At 42.9% G+C, this 13,825-nt stretch overlaps 2 protein-coding genes across 4 annotated transcripts in view; one reads left to right on the top strand and one right to left on the bottom strand.

Moving 5' to 3' along the window:
• Nucleotides 1-817: 817 nt before the first annotated feature.
• Nucleotides 818-7,437, top strand: LOC117143135. The gene is made up of 4 exons (XM_033307627.1): nucleotides 818-2,043; nucleotides 2,107-2,349; nucleotides 2,534-2,969; nucleotides 3,025-7,437. Exons 1-4 carry the CDS (start codon nucleotides 1,280-1,282, stop codon nucleotides 5,422-5,424), a joined length of 3,843 nt encoding a protein of 1,280 aa, XP_033163518.1. The 5' UTR covers nucleotides 818-1,279; the 3' UTR covers nucleotides 5,425-7,437.
• Nucleotides 7,438-9,207: 1,770 nt separating this feature from the next.
• LOC117145240 (histone-lysine N-methyltransferase, H3 lysine-79 specific) overlaps nucleotides 9,208-13,825 on the bottom strand; it is a 42,574-nt gene continuing 37,956 nt past the window's right edge. For 2 of the 3 annotated variants that reach the window (XM_033310816.1, XM_033310817.1), the window contains exons 7-9: nucleotides 13,534-13,746; nucleotides 12,849-13,325; nucleotides 9,208-10,733 (exon numbers count right to left, since the gene is read on the bottom strand). In XM_033310816.1, the coding sequence (XP_033166707.1) occupies nucleotides 9,715-10,733; nucleotides 12,849-13,325; nucleotides 13,534-13,746 (1,709 nt within the window). In that variant the 3' untranslated portion in view covers nucleotides 9,208-9,714. Of the gene's footprint in view, nucleotides 10,734-11,117; nucleotides 11,640-12,848; nucleotides 13,326-13,533; nucleotides 13,747-13,825 lie in introns of all 3 variants that reach the window. The other variant, XR_004459712.1, reaches the window with a different exon arrangement.

Genomic DNA, 13,825 nt, shown 5'->3' with positions numbered 1-13,825 from the left:
AGTATTTTAGTGTTAAAATTTGTGTTGCTAAAGTGTTGTGTAAAGCGACTGAAAAAAGAAACGCAAAGACATCGCCATTTTCCTTACCAGGGCTGCATAGCATCGGCGGACACGATGTGGTTCATTTCGCTGGTTCCGGGAAGCGAATTAAATAAGTTAGATTTTTGGTTAAAAAAATAAAATACATGTTTGTTGCTTATGACATTTTATTTTGCATATTAAATATTTTGGAAAAAATTGTTCTTTTAACCGTTGCTAACCGATTTATTTAATTTAGAATTTATTTCAAATGAGTTTGAAAATCCAACGTATATAAATAATACAACGTATACAAATAAAGGAAAATTGTCTATTCCGCAGTGTGCCTAAAAACACAAACAACTTGTAAAAACAGAAATAAAATATTAATAATGAAAAAATACTTTGTGAAAACATATATCTTTGATATATACATATATCTATATAGAGTAGAGAATTCGATCATACAAATACCAACGACTTACAATAAATATTATTTATAGAAACGACAAATGCGTTTAAATTTGCCTTATCTTAAATAAAAAATATTATGTATAGCAATTAAATTTAGCTAGGAACCAGTTCTATGGTTCATTTTTTTTGACTTGTAACGATAACGATTACAGCAAGATCACTAAAAGGCGAACGTTGCATGCTTATCATAAATAAGCAAACATTGCGTATGGTGAACCAGCAAAATGAATAAAAATTATTAGTAATTCACTCATTTATTTAAGCGAAATCGCAAATACAACACCGTGTTTACATCCGAAAGCTCTGGCAAAAAAAGCACATTTCTCAATGCAGCAGTCTGGCAACGCCACATATTTTTCGAGACGCAGAACGCAAGATATTTTCTTATCTCTCGTTAAAAAATGGATTATTTCGGTTCAATCGGTGCGTATCTGGGAAAATCGCATGCTCGTTGGCAGTAAAGAACGCCACGCACTTTCACGTCCCACGCCCCGCGCACTCCCGCCTGACGGGAAAATGGGAAAGCAACTTTATTTGGCATCCGTATCTTCGTCCGTCGCTGCCGTCAAAATGTTCGTCGCGCCAGTTATCGACTCGGCAATCTCCATCTCCTAAGGCACACACACACTCAATAGAACGCAGTCCAGCACTCACACAGGCAGCCACCTACGTAACCTGCCAGCGGAAGCGCCCTTAATCTTGGCCAGAAACCACAGCAGGCAGACAACAGCGAAGGAGCAGCAGCAGGCGGAGGGAAACGGAGGCGCCGCTAGCACTAGCACCTAACATGTCCGAGAAGCACGGCCAGCTGGGTGCGCAGTGGACGAAATCAGCGGCGCCAGCAGCAACAACAGCACCAGTCTCCAATTCCATTCCCATACCTCAACCGATCCCCGTGGCACTACCACTCCAGAAACCCAACGCCAATCCCTATGGGAACTGCAGTCTACAGCCCGCGGACATAGTCTACAGCGCAACCAGATTTCAAGGACCTGCTATCCATGCCAAGGGCTCTCCTTTGACCATTACGCCCGTGGGCCCTGTCGGCGGAGCACCTGCCTCCGCCCAGATCTCGCCCACGAGTCACACCCATGTACCTGTACCTGTAGCCACGCCCAGCGGCTTTGTGCCGCCTCCGTTTTCCAATGCCGCTAGCGCCAGTGGAGGTATCTCCACTTCCGTGCTTACTCCGAATCCCTTTGCCACGGCAACTGCAAATGCTGCTGGCCTGGCCTTTGCCAATGCCTTCAACTTTAGCACAGCCCAGCAACTGGGTCTGGGCAAGATCATGCACGCCATGGGCGGAGCAACAGCAGGAGTGCCATCGGCGTCAGTACCAGTCACCACAACTCCAGTGACAGCTGCTCCTTCGGCTCCGACAATAGCTGGGCCACGGCATCCGAACGAGGGCGTGCCAGCGGCCAGTGGAGTGATAAACTCCACCATTGCTGAAAACGTAATGAATGCTTTGAGCAATTCCAACTCAGCGGGATCAGTGCCCAGTGAGGAGAAGATGAGAAGGGTGCTGCAAGTGATTGAGACCAGCTTGGAGTAAGTATTGCCTGAAGAATCTTATGTTTATCCGGGCTAATTTATGTGCGTCTTCCCGTTCAGCGACAATGCGAAGCTGCAGATTTCACAGATCCTAGAGCGCGTCTCGGGACTAAAGCCCATTGAGAAGCTATTCCTCTATCTTCGCTTGCCTGGCGAGTGCGCAGACACCGATCCGTTGAGGCAGCCACAAAATCCACTGGGAACGCGATCCGAGATTAACCATACCATTAATTGGGTGCGTTCCCATCTGGAGCATGATGCACAGGTGTCCATACCAAAACAGGATGTGTACAATGATTATATGTGAGTTCTTTTCATTCTTATTTGGAGCATTAGTGAAACGAAGACGGTAACAGTGAAAATGTATTTCATTCATTTTCTTTCTCTTGGTTGGAAAGTCTAAATATAAACAAAAATACTATTACTAGCAGTATTTTAAGAATATCCCTACAAAAAAGTAATACTTGGTTTCACCATTCATTTATAGAGCTTATTGCGAACGGCTCAGCATCAAACCTCTGTCCACAGCAGACTTCGGCAAGGTGATGAAGCAGGTATTTCCGGGCGTTCGTCCTCGAAGATTAGGAACGCGTGGAAACTCTCGCTATTGTTATGCGGCGATGCGGAAAACGACCAAGTTGACGCCCCCGCAACTGCCGCAGCTGTGCAAGACGGAACAGATCTTAGCAGGTGATTCCAATTCGGACCACAGCCAGCTAACTAGTGCCTCCAGTTTGGGTGGCTTACCATCGACAGGAGGTGACTCTGAATGCTGGGATGTGGTGCGCAGCTGGGCAGAAAAATTGCTAAACACTAAGCTGGAGAGTGTGGCAGATCTAAGCGCCCGTATCAAGAGCAACAATGCAACAGTTTCTACAAAAAAATACACTCCTCGGGAGCCCAAGGAGAAGCGAGTTTTAGCAGTAAGTTTCAAAATATTCCCTAATTAGAGATTCCTAATACAGTATTCCTTAACAGGACATTGGCCCTTTGAAAAAGCGGCGCAAAAAGAAACGCAAGGGATCCACATCCTCAGAATCCAGCTGCAATCAATTGGTAACTGGCCAAGACGCGGGTAGCAGCCAGGAGGCTAGCGACGAACAGATAATGAAGATCAAGCAGGAGATCATCGACTCACCCATTCATCCCCAGCAGCCTCCAATAGGTTATCTACAGCAGGTAACGCCCATGAACCTAGCCACAGACCAGCGAAGCAGTAGCGCTGTCCGCAACCTCACGCCCAAAATCCTGGAGATGGGCTCGCCGGCCGTAGTACTCACCCAGCAGGAGGTATCCCCCACGGGCATCGTCATAAAAGACGAGGTGGAGGACTACACCTCTAATATCTTCTGCAAGAAGGTTTTGAAGGCGCAGCAGACAAAAGGATTCTGGGCGAATTCTCCAAGCAGTGGGACAACGAGCGGTGTTGGCTTATTGGTTCCACCAACGATCACTACGACCTCGGCCACACCGCCACCGCCAAACTCTGGGACATCCCCAGTTCCGGGACCCGGACTTTCAATGGGCCCACCCTCACAGATGATGAGCACCAGTTCGGTGAGTCCGTCGAGCAGTGTGGACACCACACCTAAGGTGGCCTCCCGAAACCAAATGATGATTCTGAGAGCCAAGCGTTTGATGGCAGCGGAAAATGCCGCTTTGGCAGCCGCCGAAGACTCAGGACTGCCAGAGAATCTGGGGCTGCCCAGGGAGCGAGTGATAAGCATCTGTAACATGGACAAGCACGAGCTGGATGACTACTTTCTACCTGGCGAGGACGAGGAGAACTCCGAGGAGCCCGACAACGAGCTGCTCCAATATTTTCAGATGGGAGACGCTGAGGAAAAACAACTGAATTCCTTGGATGCTGCCGAACAGAACAAGAATCCACAAGAGCCACCGACGATGGGCTCTGCGCCGGAGGCGATGCCCGCCCCCGGACGCGGAGCAGCAGTCGTCGCCGCTGCAGCAGCGATGCTGGCGCCGGTGCCGGCACCTTCGATGTTGCCCGCACAGGCAGGAGTGGGTTCTGCCTCAGCGTCTCTGGCCCTAATGTCAAAAAAGCATCAACAGCAGCACCAGCATCAGAACCTGCAGTTGCAGCGTTCCAAGCAGCTGCCGCTTATCAGCAACAACAAGAGAAAGATCAGCCTCAGCAACGCCTCCAGCAATGGTAGCAACAAGAACTGCATTTTCCTACCCATTTCACCAAACACCAATGGATCAGTGACTACGCCAACAGCCACAGGGTCGGCGAATCCCAGTCAAAATTGCTTCGCTAGTCCCGGCTTGACTAGGATGAAGCAAAGACCCAACTTGTTGAGCAAACAGCAATCACTTGACTGCGACAACCGCGATCCCATGATAGGGGCTCATCGCAAGGGTCGAGGCTATGTGTACAGCTACCCTACAAGCACGTCTGCCTCCGCGCCACCGAGTCCATCGATTCTTCCCCAATGGATGTGTAGAAACTGGTCGCTAGGAGGCGGCAATACATCCAGCTTTGCAGACAGCAGCCACAGTGCTGATCCGCTGGTCAATCAGAACTCAATGGATCTGGAGACGAGTCTGGCGCTCACGGGAGAAAATGAATTAGATACGTCGGAGATGCAGCGCTCACAATCGGTGCCGTTGTCCCAATTGCAACGAAGAGGCAGCCAACAATCGCCAAGCTTGAACTTCTACTCGGAGAACAGCAACAGTCAGCAGTCTGCGCCTCTGAAAGAAACAGGATTACTGTACGAGGAAGTGGAAATAGACTCGCTTCTCTCCGCGAATTTCACCAGAAAGTTTAACAGCATAACGCAGCACACAGCAACAACCTGCAGCTCCTCGGCGGGCTCATCTTCCGGCTACAGTAGTGGCGGGTCTGCGGGAATTGTTTCGCGATCAGTGCCCTCAACTCCACTGCCACATCAACAGCAAAACAGCCTCACATCGTTGAATGGTGGCGGCGGTGCAGCGTCCAGCGGAGGAGGTGTCATGGGAATTGGAAATGGAGGCAACTGTGGCGTCGGAAATGGCTTCTTCACCATCTCTGACTCGTTTAATTGGGAAGGATCTACGGCCAATAACAGTCAGCTGGGATACGCACACTCCTACAGTGCCCGCAATTCACTGGACATATCCAAGTCTATGCCAACGACGCCCATTGCAACTCAACGTTTCCGATACAGTCCGGCGGAGGTGCACCGCGATTTCCTCATAAATGGCAACACCATCGATAGCTTACCTTCTTCGGCCTTTGCAGGAGGAGGTGTTCCGACGGATCCTACGCTGACACTGAGCACGGACACCCTCATCGACGACAGTGCCCCGAGCAGTGCCGATGTGGTTGAGGCCATGATTGGTGTCACAGGCATACTCGACGATTTTTAGAATTTGCATGAAGAGAAAGCCCAGGGGGAGATCGAAATATCAGAACAGCAGGAGCCGGATGCGGTGGAGGAGAACGAGGTTCAGTCAGCTGCAAAAGAGGATGCCAATGTGGTGGCCTGTCTGCTCCAGCATGTCGACCAATTGTAAATCCCACTATCATCCGCCTACTGCCGTATTGATGTCTCGTTTGATTAGTTTGTGTGTTATCTATTAAGTAGTCCCTTACTATTGTTCCTGTTCCGAGTATATGGAATTTCTGTTTTGCCCACTATGAACCGAAAATCGATATAATTCAGAGACTGGTTCGTAAGCCTCTTGTCGTCCTCCGAACATGAGCTTTCTCTTCGTGCCACGCGCTAGCTAAGAAACCCCCAACAAAATCCTATCTTCCCCCTGTTTAAACTAATCAACAGCTTAACTGTGCCTCTTATTGGTTTCAGAAGTGTCCAACATCATTAGAGGTGTTAGCTTGAGCCGACTTCTTTAATCTAACGTTACCCTCAGACCTTGTTGTATGTATGCAATTGGCATATTGTTATAATTACTAAACAATAACATTAACACACTGATGACGATGGAGGGGCAGCCAGTCCGTTGCTGCCCCTGCTGTATGTAGTGCATAGTTTTATTGTTGAACAACATTACAAATGAAACGAACTTAAAGTCTGAATGAAGGAAACGTGTGCAGCGGTTTTAAAAACGAAACAAATTTACAAAATGTATCTGTAAACGAATGTACATCTAGAACTATAGAACCAAACCTCGGCGCTCGACGAGTTTGTCTTCCTGCGATCCTCGGTTGTACATATATAAGCATATATATCTATATATTTCTAGAGGGATTTCCACACGGATTTTAAAGTGGATCGCAGGGAGCCAGTCTCAGTTCAAAATTGTCAAATTTAAATGTGTGTTTGTATGCTGTTGTAAGGTATCGAGAATAACGAGCTTCGTCAATTGTTCATCGACTGGTTGGGCTCCTAGGTGTAGTCCTTTGATTTTTCTTATCCAACTCCGATCGACATATTCTATTTGTTACACTGTATCTTTATCTGTCTATCTTGAAATCGTTTAATTCTTCTATTAGTTGTAAGTGTTTGTTTGTTATAACTGTTTACTGTATTTGTTTAATTCGCGTTGGTCGGTTCGATCTGCGCTTAGTACTTTAGTTGTCCTGCAAATGAATTTCGCACATGTGTAATTCGAGTCTTCTAATGCCTGAATTTCTTGTTGAAATGTCGTTTCTTGTGCCCAGTTTACTAAAGTCTTTATTTTCGTTTTAGCGCTTTGAACAAAGTTTAGCCTTAAATCTTCTTATTCGTAATTCACATTGCAAATGAATGTTAATTTGTTTGTAAAACAAAGAAAAACATTACCGCTAACCTATTTTTGTTTTTAAACATGATTCCGCTTCTGTGACCAGATGTTTTTAAAAATGTAAAAAAAATAAATCATAAATGTGCCTCAGGCTTTATTGTAAAACAATTATATACCACAACAAAAATATAGATACAACCATACAAAAATGCATTAAAAACAAAAAGATAGCTACGTATACACACTTAAATAGATTATTAGAACGTTATACGAGTAAAATTAAATATACACTCATTTACAAAAGGCAAGGATAGGGAATCAAATGAATTCGTTAGAACCTCAGATTAAACCATAAATGCATATTTATAGTCAACCAATACACAATAACCAGAACAGCACCCAGCCTAAAATAAACATTGTCAGCTGAATTCTAAAACTAAAAGCAAAACTTTAACGATTATTTATTTTTAAGCAGCGCCACCTACCCCGCATACCGCTTTGAACAACAACCAACAATATACGAGTAACAATAGCAATAGTCCTAAGCTAAATAAATAAAACATATTGTCACCGGGAACACTTTAGAGGAGATATATGCAATTATACAGAAACAATGCATTCAAGTTAAACGAACCAAAACTGTACTTTTTTATAAGATATTTGAATGACATAAAATACAGATAACAAAAACGAAAATGAAGAGTATTTATTGGTTTGGTAAGATGGCTTTTGTTTTTTAGCTGTAAGGATATGGATAAGCATACTATAAGCAAAGACTTTCTTTGTTGAAACTCACAAGCTTGAAATTATTTCGAATTTAAAAGATACCAAGACTACATGCAAAAGAATTAATAAGAAATATTTGTAATTTAAAGGTAAAGTTACACGAATTATAATACTAAAATAGTATAAGGTGCGGCTTATATCAGTTACTTGAATTATCTTTTAACGGATTTTAAAAAATGAATTCTCATCTGATGCTATTTCTTAAAATTTTTTTACCCGATGCTTTTACAGTAAAAGGGTATGCCAAATTCGTATAAATTCGTATTTATTAGCTGGAAGTAAGAGTTTTCAAATCTTCTTGGTCAAAACCACAGGGCGAGTGGATCAGTTCATATCCGTCCGCTTGTCCGTCCGTTTGTCTGTCCGTATGAACGTCGATATATCGTCGAGTCCGACCCACATAGCATACACCAGGATATTCGTTAATTATATGTTAATATTTTTTATTAAACGTTTAGGTTTAAAATAATAATATGCAATTAATATTTGTTAAATATACATAATAATACCTTTAATTGTAATATGCGTGTGTGCTCACTTAATGTTTTTCTCTGTTTCTTCTTCATTCGATAGTTTTACTGTTTCTTTCTTTGCCGTTTTATACATTTTACATGTAAATTTAACTATTTAAGATTATATTATTTTATATGCATTTTACATGTTATTTATTTATTTGCTCAATAGCGCCAAAATAATATTTCATTTCCTACAAATTTTGTTGGGATCAGTATAATAATTTACGTATAAAAATCATTTTGCGCCTTGATGTACAAACTTCGTTCTTGACTGCATGTAGGTATTATTTAATTTACTCATTTATTATTCATATATTACACTACGCTAATAGCACATTTGAAATTCCCTTTATTCGCTATAAGTACTGTTAATCATATAAGTTTTATAGTTCTTTATGGTTTGCTAAATATTTGTGGTTTATGCTGGTTTATTAAATGCTTGTAAATCATTTATTTCTCTGTTTACGGCTTAATTGGTTTCCTGATATTTTAGCTCCCACACTGCTTGCTCGTATATAATATATATGTATGTATATATCTTGTATATGCCTGCTATAATATAATATAATTTATAAAATTGTTGTTTATCTCGCTGAGGTGGAAAATTCTTTAATTTATAAGGTTACTTGTTGTTCTGCTTTTGCTGCTGTTGCGGTTGCGAATGCATGTTACATGTTGCATGTTGGTTGTATACGTTACTAATTCCACTACTTCAGTTTAGTTTTATTGTTTTGCGATTATTATTTAAAGTATTTGTATATCCTCTGCTTGCTACTCGTACACCCCACTGACGACTATCTTTCTACACGCGAGCGGAAATATAAAAAATTAAAAGTAATAAAAACGCCTAAAAACTTTCTAAAGATAACTTTAAATTGCTTGTGCCAAACTTGGATATACTTTCTGTATCGTAAACGTGCTGCTCAAAAATGTAAATACATTGCGCAAAGTAAATATTTGCTGCACTGACTTTTTTATTATCCTTATGTACATTTGATTAATGGAAGCAACTTCCCTTCAATCCACCTCGTCGTCTCAAAAACTGGAAAGGGTTTGGAATTTTAGGGTTGGTCCCAATTCAATCTCGCGAAACTCGAACAGCATTTTTGTTTTACTTTTCTAGAACAAAAGCAAGCGATAGAGAAATAATGAACACAAAACTAAATCGGTGTAATTAGTTTACAATTTTATTTTGAAATAATAAAGACAAAACATTTAACTTATGGACAAACGTAATTAAACAATAGTTCAAATTAAATACATAATCATAATAATTGGTAATCGGTACAAAGAAATCAGTAACATTGTTCATCAGCAGTTGCGTTTTTTCCGGTTCAACGTTATAAAGTATTACGAAAAACGCGCCTAGCCTAATTAGAATTATTAATAAAATAAAAACACACTGGTGAAAGGGGTGGATAGCAATTATCAAATAAAACAAGGCAATTGGAGAGCTGGGCCTTATAATAAGTTAGCTAGTCATACACAATTCATTTAGTTAAAATTACAAAAAATCTTCATCAAATACATTATAATTCCGAGGATCCGGGATCCGATCCGTCTTGACCCATTTACAAATAATCTGGCTAAAAGCATGAAAGCATTGCATACTTTTCTGGATTTCTCTCCGACACGCTCCATTCAGCAAATTGAACTAAATTAGTTTACTAAATTAATTACTCGTTGTGGTGGTTGAGTTGTTGTTAATGTTCATGTTGTTACTGGCGGCCAGCAGCTCGCCCGTTTGGCTCCTACTGTCCATTGACCAGTCCCAGTCCTTGCCCTTTGGCCGAAATTTGGAGGACTTGTGATGGTGCTGCTGCTGATGGTGCGGTGAAGACTTTTCCTTGGGCGACTTTCCCGATTTTCCCAAGAGCGGTGCAGCTGCTCCGCCCACAGCATTGGTAGCATCCAAGTTAAGTGGCCCATTGCCCGCTGCATCTGCTGCCGTCGGCGGTGCACTGGAGTTGGAGTAGGCCAGCAGTTCATCACAGTCGTACTCCCAGTTTCTTTCGCAGAACTTCTTTTTGTAGTGCTTTTCCGAACTGGTCTTGGACTTGCGCTGGTACTTCAGAGGTATACCACCCAAGTCCCCGGACACGGGCGGCCCACTGGCCAGAGGTGGAGTGGCCACACTGGCTGCACTGGGACTGGGAGTTCTGGGCAATCCAACGTCAGAGAGTGGCGGCGACTCGATGGCACTGGGATCCACCGGCGACACGGTTTTCAGGGAGCTACCAGCATGCAGAGATGAGGATGCAGACGATTTCATGCTACTGTCGCTCATGTGATCGGAGAGGTGGTGCTGCTGCTGTTGGTGCTGAGCCTGCAACTGTTGCTGTTGCTGATGCGGATGGCTGCCTCCGCTGCCGCCAATGCCAATGTTGTTGTGCTGGGCATGATGGTTGTAGAGGCTGTTGCTGCTGCTACCACCGCTTCCTATGGGCAGCTCCAGCTGCGAGGAGCTGGACGAGGTGGACAAAAATGTGCGCACCGCATCCGAGTTGCTGCTGCTGTGCGTAATGCCCGAGTCCGGAGACGTGTTGCAACTGATCGAGGCCGGCACGGTATCGCCATCAATGCTTCGCCTGGTCTTATCCAATTCAGTGCTGGCGAAGGCCACCAGGCGGTCGAAACCAGAGCTGACCCGATGCTGCCAGTGGGTCTCATCATCAGCGGCAATAACATCATCTGTGGAGAATGATCATAAAATATTATTAGTTTTATCTCGCTAACGCGACCAGTACTTGTGCGAATTTTAGATTTGGTTTGGGTGATATGGTGAGTTTCGGTGGTATTTGGAAAAGTCAATCGGGAAGGGTGATAACGATACACTGGCGATAACGCGTCTTGTCCTAAGCTTGTTTCATATTTAATTATCTTTTTTGGTACAGTTGCATTGCGCTTTGCGTGCAGGAGGGTATGTTCTTGTGTTATTTTGTTATTATGGGTGTTTTTGTGTTTTATGTGTTTAGTGTGGTGGTTGAATGTTGAAACAAAGGATTTACGTAATGAAAGTAAAATATATAAATCATAATTAAAAGAAAGAAACCAATTAGGCGCAACAGAACTTACCTCATGCTCGTTAAATTTCATAAATTTTGTTCGGGATTTTTAAGTATAATTTTGTTTTTTTGGCATATAAATTCTGTACTTTTTTTAGTAGGTAAATTATTAAACGCAAAAATTAAAAGTTGTCTTTTGTAGGTTGTTTCTGATTTGAAATCTTTGTTTTTCATCAGGTTTTTTGTACTCTGCTTATTATTTATGGTTATTACAAGATCGTATCTTCGCCCAACAACAAACATGTTTTCGGTTTTGCTTTTTGTTTAGTTTGTTTGAGGAATTTTGAGGTATGCAAGTCAATCAATCAATTCAATTCAATTCAATTCAGTTCAATGCAAGTCAATTCAATGCAATCGATCATTGGTTATTGGGGTACTGTGGGGCAACTACTACTACTATCGGCCATAACATATCCGTTCAGATTCTGATTACTATGGGCAGCTGATAGTTTCGTTGGGCCAGACAAAGTCGTGCGAAGGCGACGTCTGGGATCGTAATTAGTTATAGTACGTTGCGTTGCCAAATCGTTAACTGTATGGAGTAGAGCATAATAAAGGGGATAATAAAGAAGGCTGGATAAGATGGGGCATAATTTGTTTGATTTGTTTGTTTTGGTTTTTAGCATTACCAATTTGCATTTGCAGATTTCTTCGAATTTTAGTATAATTGAAAATTAATTATGCATTAATAACATTCCAGGAGTTGCTTATTTGGGTTAATTTTGAAATAAATGTTTGCTTATGGGGGTGTGTGTGTGTGTTGTATACTTATGTATGTTTTTTACAAGGAGCCATTCAGCTTTACACGTTTTTTTATGGTGTTTGCTGATGTCTCTGAGTGACTATTATATGCAGTGGGTGTAGATGATTGATTTGGCATGACGCTTAGAATAAAAGTGGAGCTAGATTTATCTCAGCATGTTGAATGTTGTTGGCTTTGATTTTATGGTCGCTTACATTTTATATTGTACTATAATGTTTGTTGAGGCCTGTGGAAAGTGTACGTAAAGCCCAACTAAGAGCTTGGGAAAATGTAACCAAATTTCACTCGCGATACACTAAAAGATTTGTTCATTTACATTTGGTAAAATTCATTGATGGTCGCCGTCAGATTTCACCCTTTAAAGCTTACAAATTTCAATGTGGATGGCATAAAGTATACAAGAAGCGTTAATATAAATCATAACAAAATAAAACAAAAGCAAGTCTACTAAAACAAAAACAAGCAACAATTACATTAAGGACTACAAGAAATACGGACAAAAACCAAACTATATAGAACGAACAATTAAAATGAACGAGATGTGAGAAAAGATCATTTTTTGTGCATGTTGTATTTACAAAAGTCTAAGCGTAGGTGGTATAAATGTATAATTATGTTCAGATGTGCATGTGTATGTGTAAAGCGTTTTGAAAGCAATTCATGGCACGTCAGAGCTGGAATCAGATCCCGAGTGAGAGCTGGAACTGGACGATGAGGATCCGCTATGGGAACTTCCATCTTCGCCCAACACTTCAACCCCTTCCGGCTCGAATTCTGAATCCGATTCCTGCTCTTTTCGCTTCATGGTCAGATCTTCTGCCACCGTTTGGGTGGCTAGTCGTTGGTATTTGTGCTGGTGAAGAATGTGTGGCTCTAGCGGGAATGCTAAGTGTGCTGGTGGTGGTGGTGCTTGTTGTGGTGCATATTTGGGTGCAGATACCCTGGTCGAGTTTTTTGCTTGGTCTACGTATAGCTTACCATCGTCGGCGGCATTGCCATTGCCATTGCGTTGTACGCCCAAAGTGGGCATGGTGCTGTGACCATGTCCAAGATGGGCTACACGCAGTTGCTGTTGGGTCAGCTGCAGATGCTGCTGTTGCTGCGATTGATGGTGATGCAGCATTTGCTGCTGCTGCTGTTGGTGATGCGACAGCTGCAAAGGCCTTTCGTCGCCCAACAGTGAATTGATCTCGGGACTCATCAGCAACGGTGGATCCACGAGCAACTTTCCATTGTTGCTGTTGCTTCGACGTCCGCAGGACGATGAAGATGACGAGGGCGTCGGGGAGGGCGTGGTCGCATCATGAGCTGGCGGCGGAGGTAGCACTTGTCCGTTGGCGTACAGGTGGGCATGGGCATGCTGCTGCTGCGTCGTTGGCGGCTCGTAGTGGGCCAATTTCGAGGGACGTGGCGGTTGCTGATGCGGCGCCAGCGGTGAGCTGCGTTTTATCCCCACTGAAACACAATTAAGGTATTTAGAAACTGTCGAATTCTAAAATGTTAGGAAAAGTATCATCGAACAAAAAAACTTTTTGTTTTGGCAAAATAAAGCCTAATTAGCCCTGTAAATTTGTCGAGTTACTAATTTTTTGAAAACTTTGACAAGAGCTAAAAGCCTTGGTATATTTACAAGTAATCTTTCTGCAATCAACTGAATGCTTACGTTCTACTTTGTGCGGTGTTCCATTGATGCTTGCACCATGGTGGTGGTAGCTGTGGGCTGGTGGCGCCTGATGAGCATAGTGTGTTGGCAGTTCCATGCCAGGAGGCGGTCCCGCTGAAGACGAAGCAGCGGCTGCTGCTCTTCGTTGACGCTCCTCGGTCTCCTCCTTGTACTTTCTGGCACGCACATGATCCTGCAGCGATGCTGCTAGACCTACAGATATACAAGATATGTTTGGTAAACCAGTTCGATGACGAAACATTGTATATAATAAAAATTAAGGTACAATCGT

Source organism: Drosophila mauritiana, chromosome 3R (assembly GCF_004382145.1).
Source record: "Drosophila mauritiana strain mau12 chromosome 3R, ASM438214v1, whole genome shotgun sequence".
Taxonomy (NCBI): domain Eukaryota; kingdom Metazoa; phylum Arthropoda; class Insecta; order Diptera; family Drosophilidae; genus Drosophila; species Drosophila mauritiana.
The sequence above is the reverse complement of the archived record's forward strand: the minus strand, read 5'-3'. Positions and strand labels throughout refer to the sequence as shown.

Excerpts from the sequence above, each read along its gene's own strand:
- LOC117143135 (XM_033307627.1), top strand. The coding sequence starts at position 1,280 with ATGTCCGAGAAGCACGGCCAGCTGGGTGCGCAGTGGACGAAATCAGCG. Across the intron at positions 2,044-2,106 it reads GTGATTGAGACCAGCTTGGA|CGACAATGCGAAGCTGCAGA; the intron begins GTAAGTATTGCC and ends CTTCCCGTTCAG. Across the intron at positions 2,970-3,024 it reads AGGAGAAGCGAGTTTTAGCA|GACATTGGCCCTTTGAAAAA; the intron begins GTAAGTTTCAAA and ends ATTCCTTAACAG.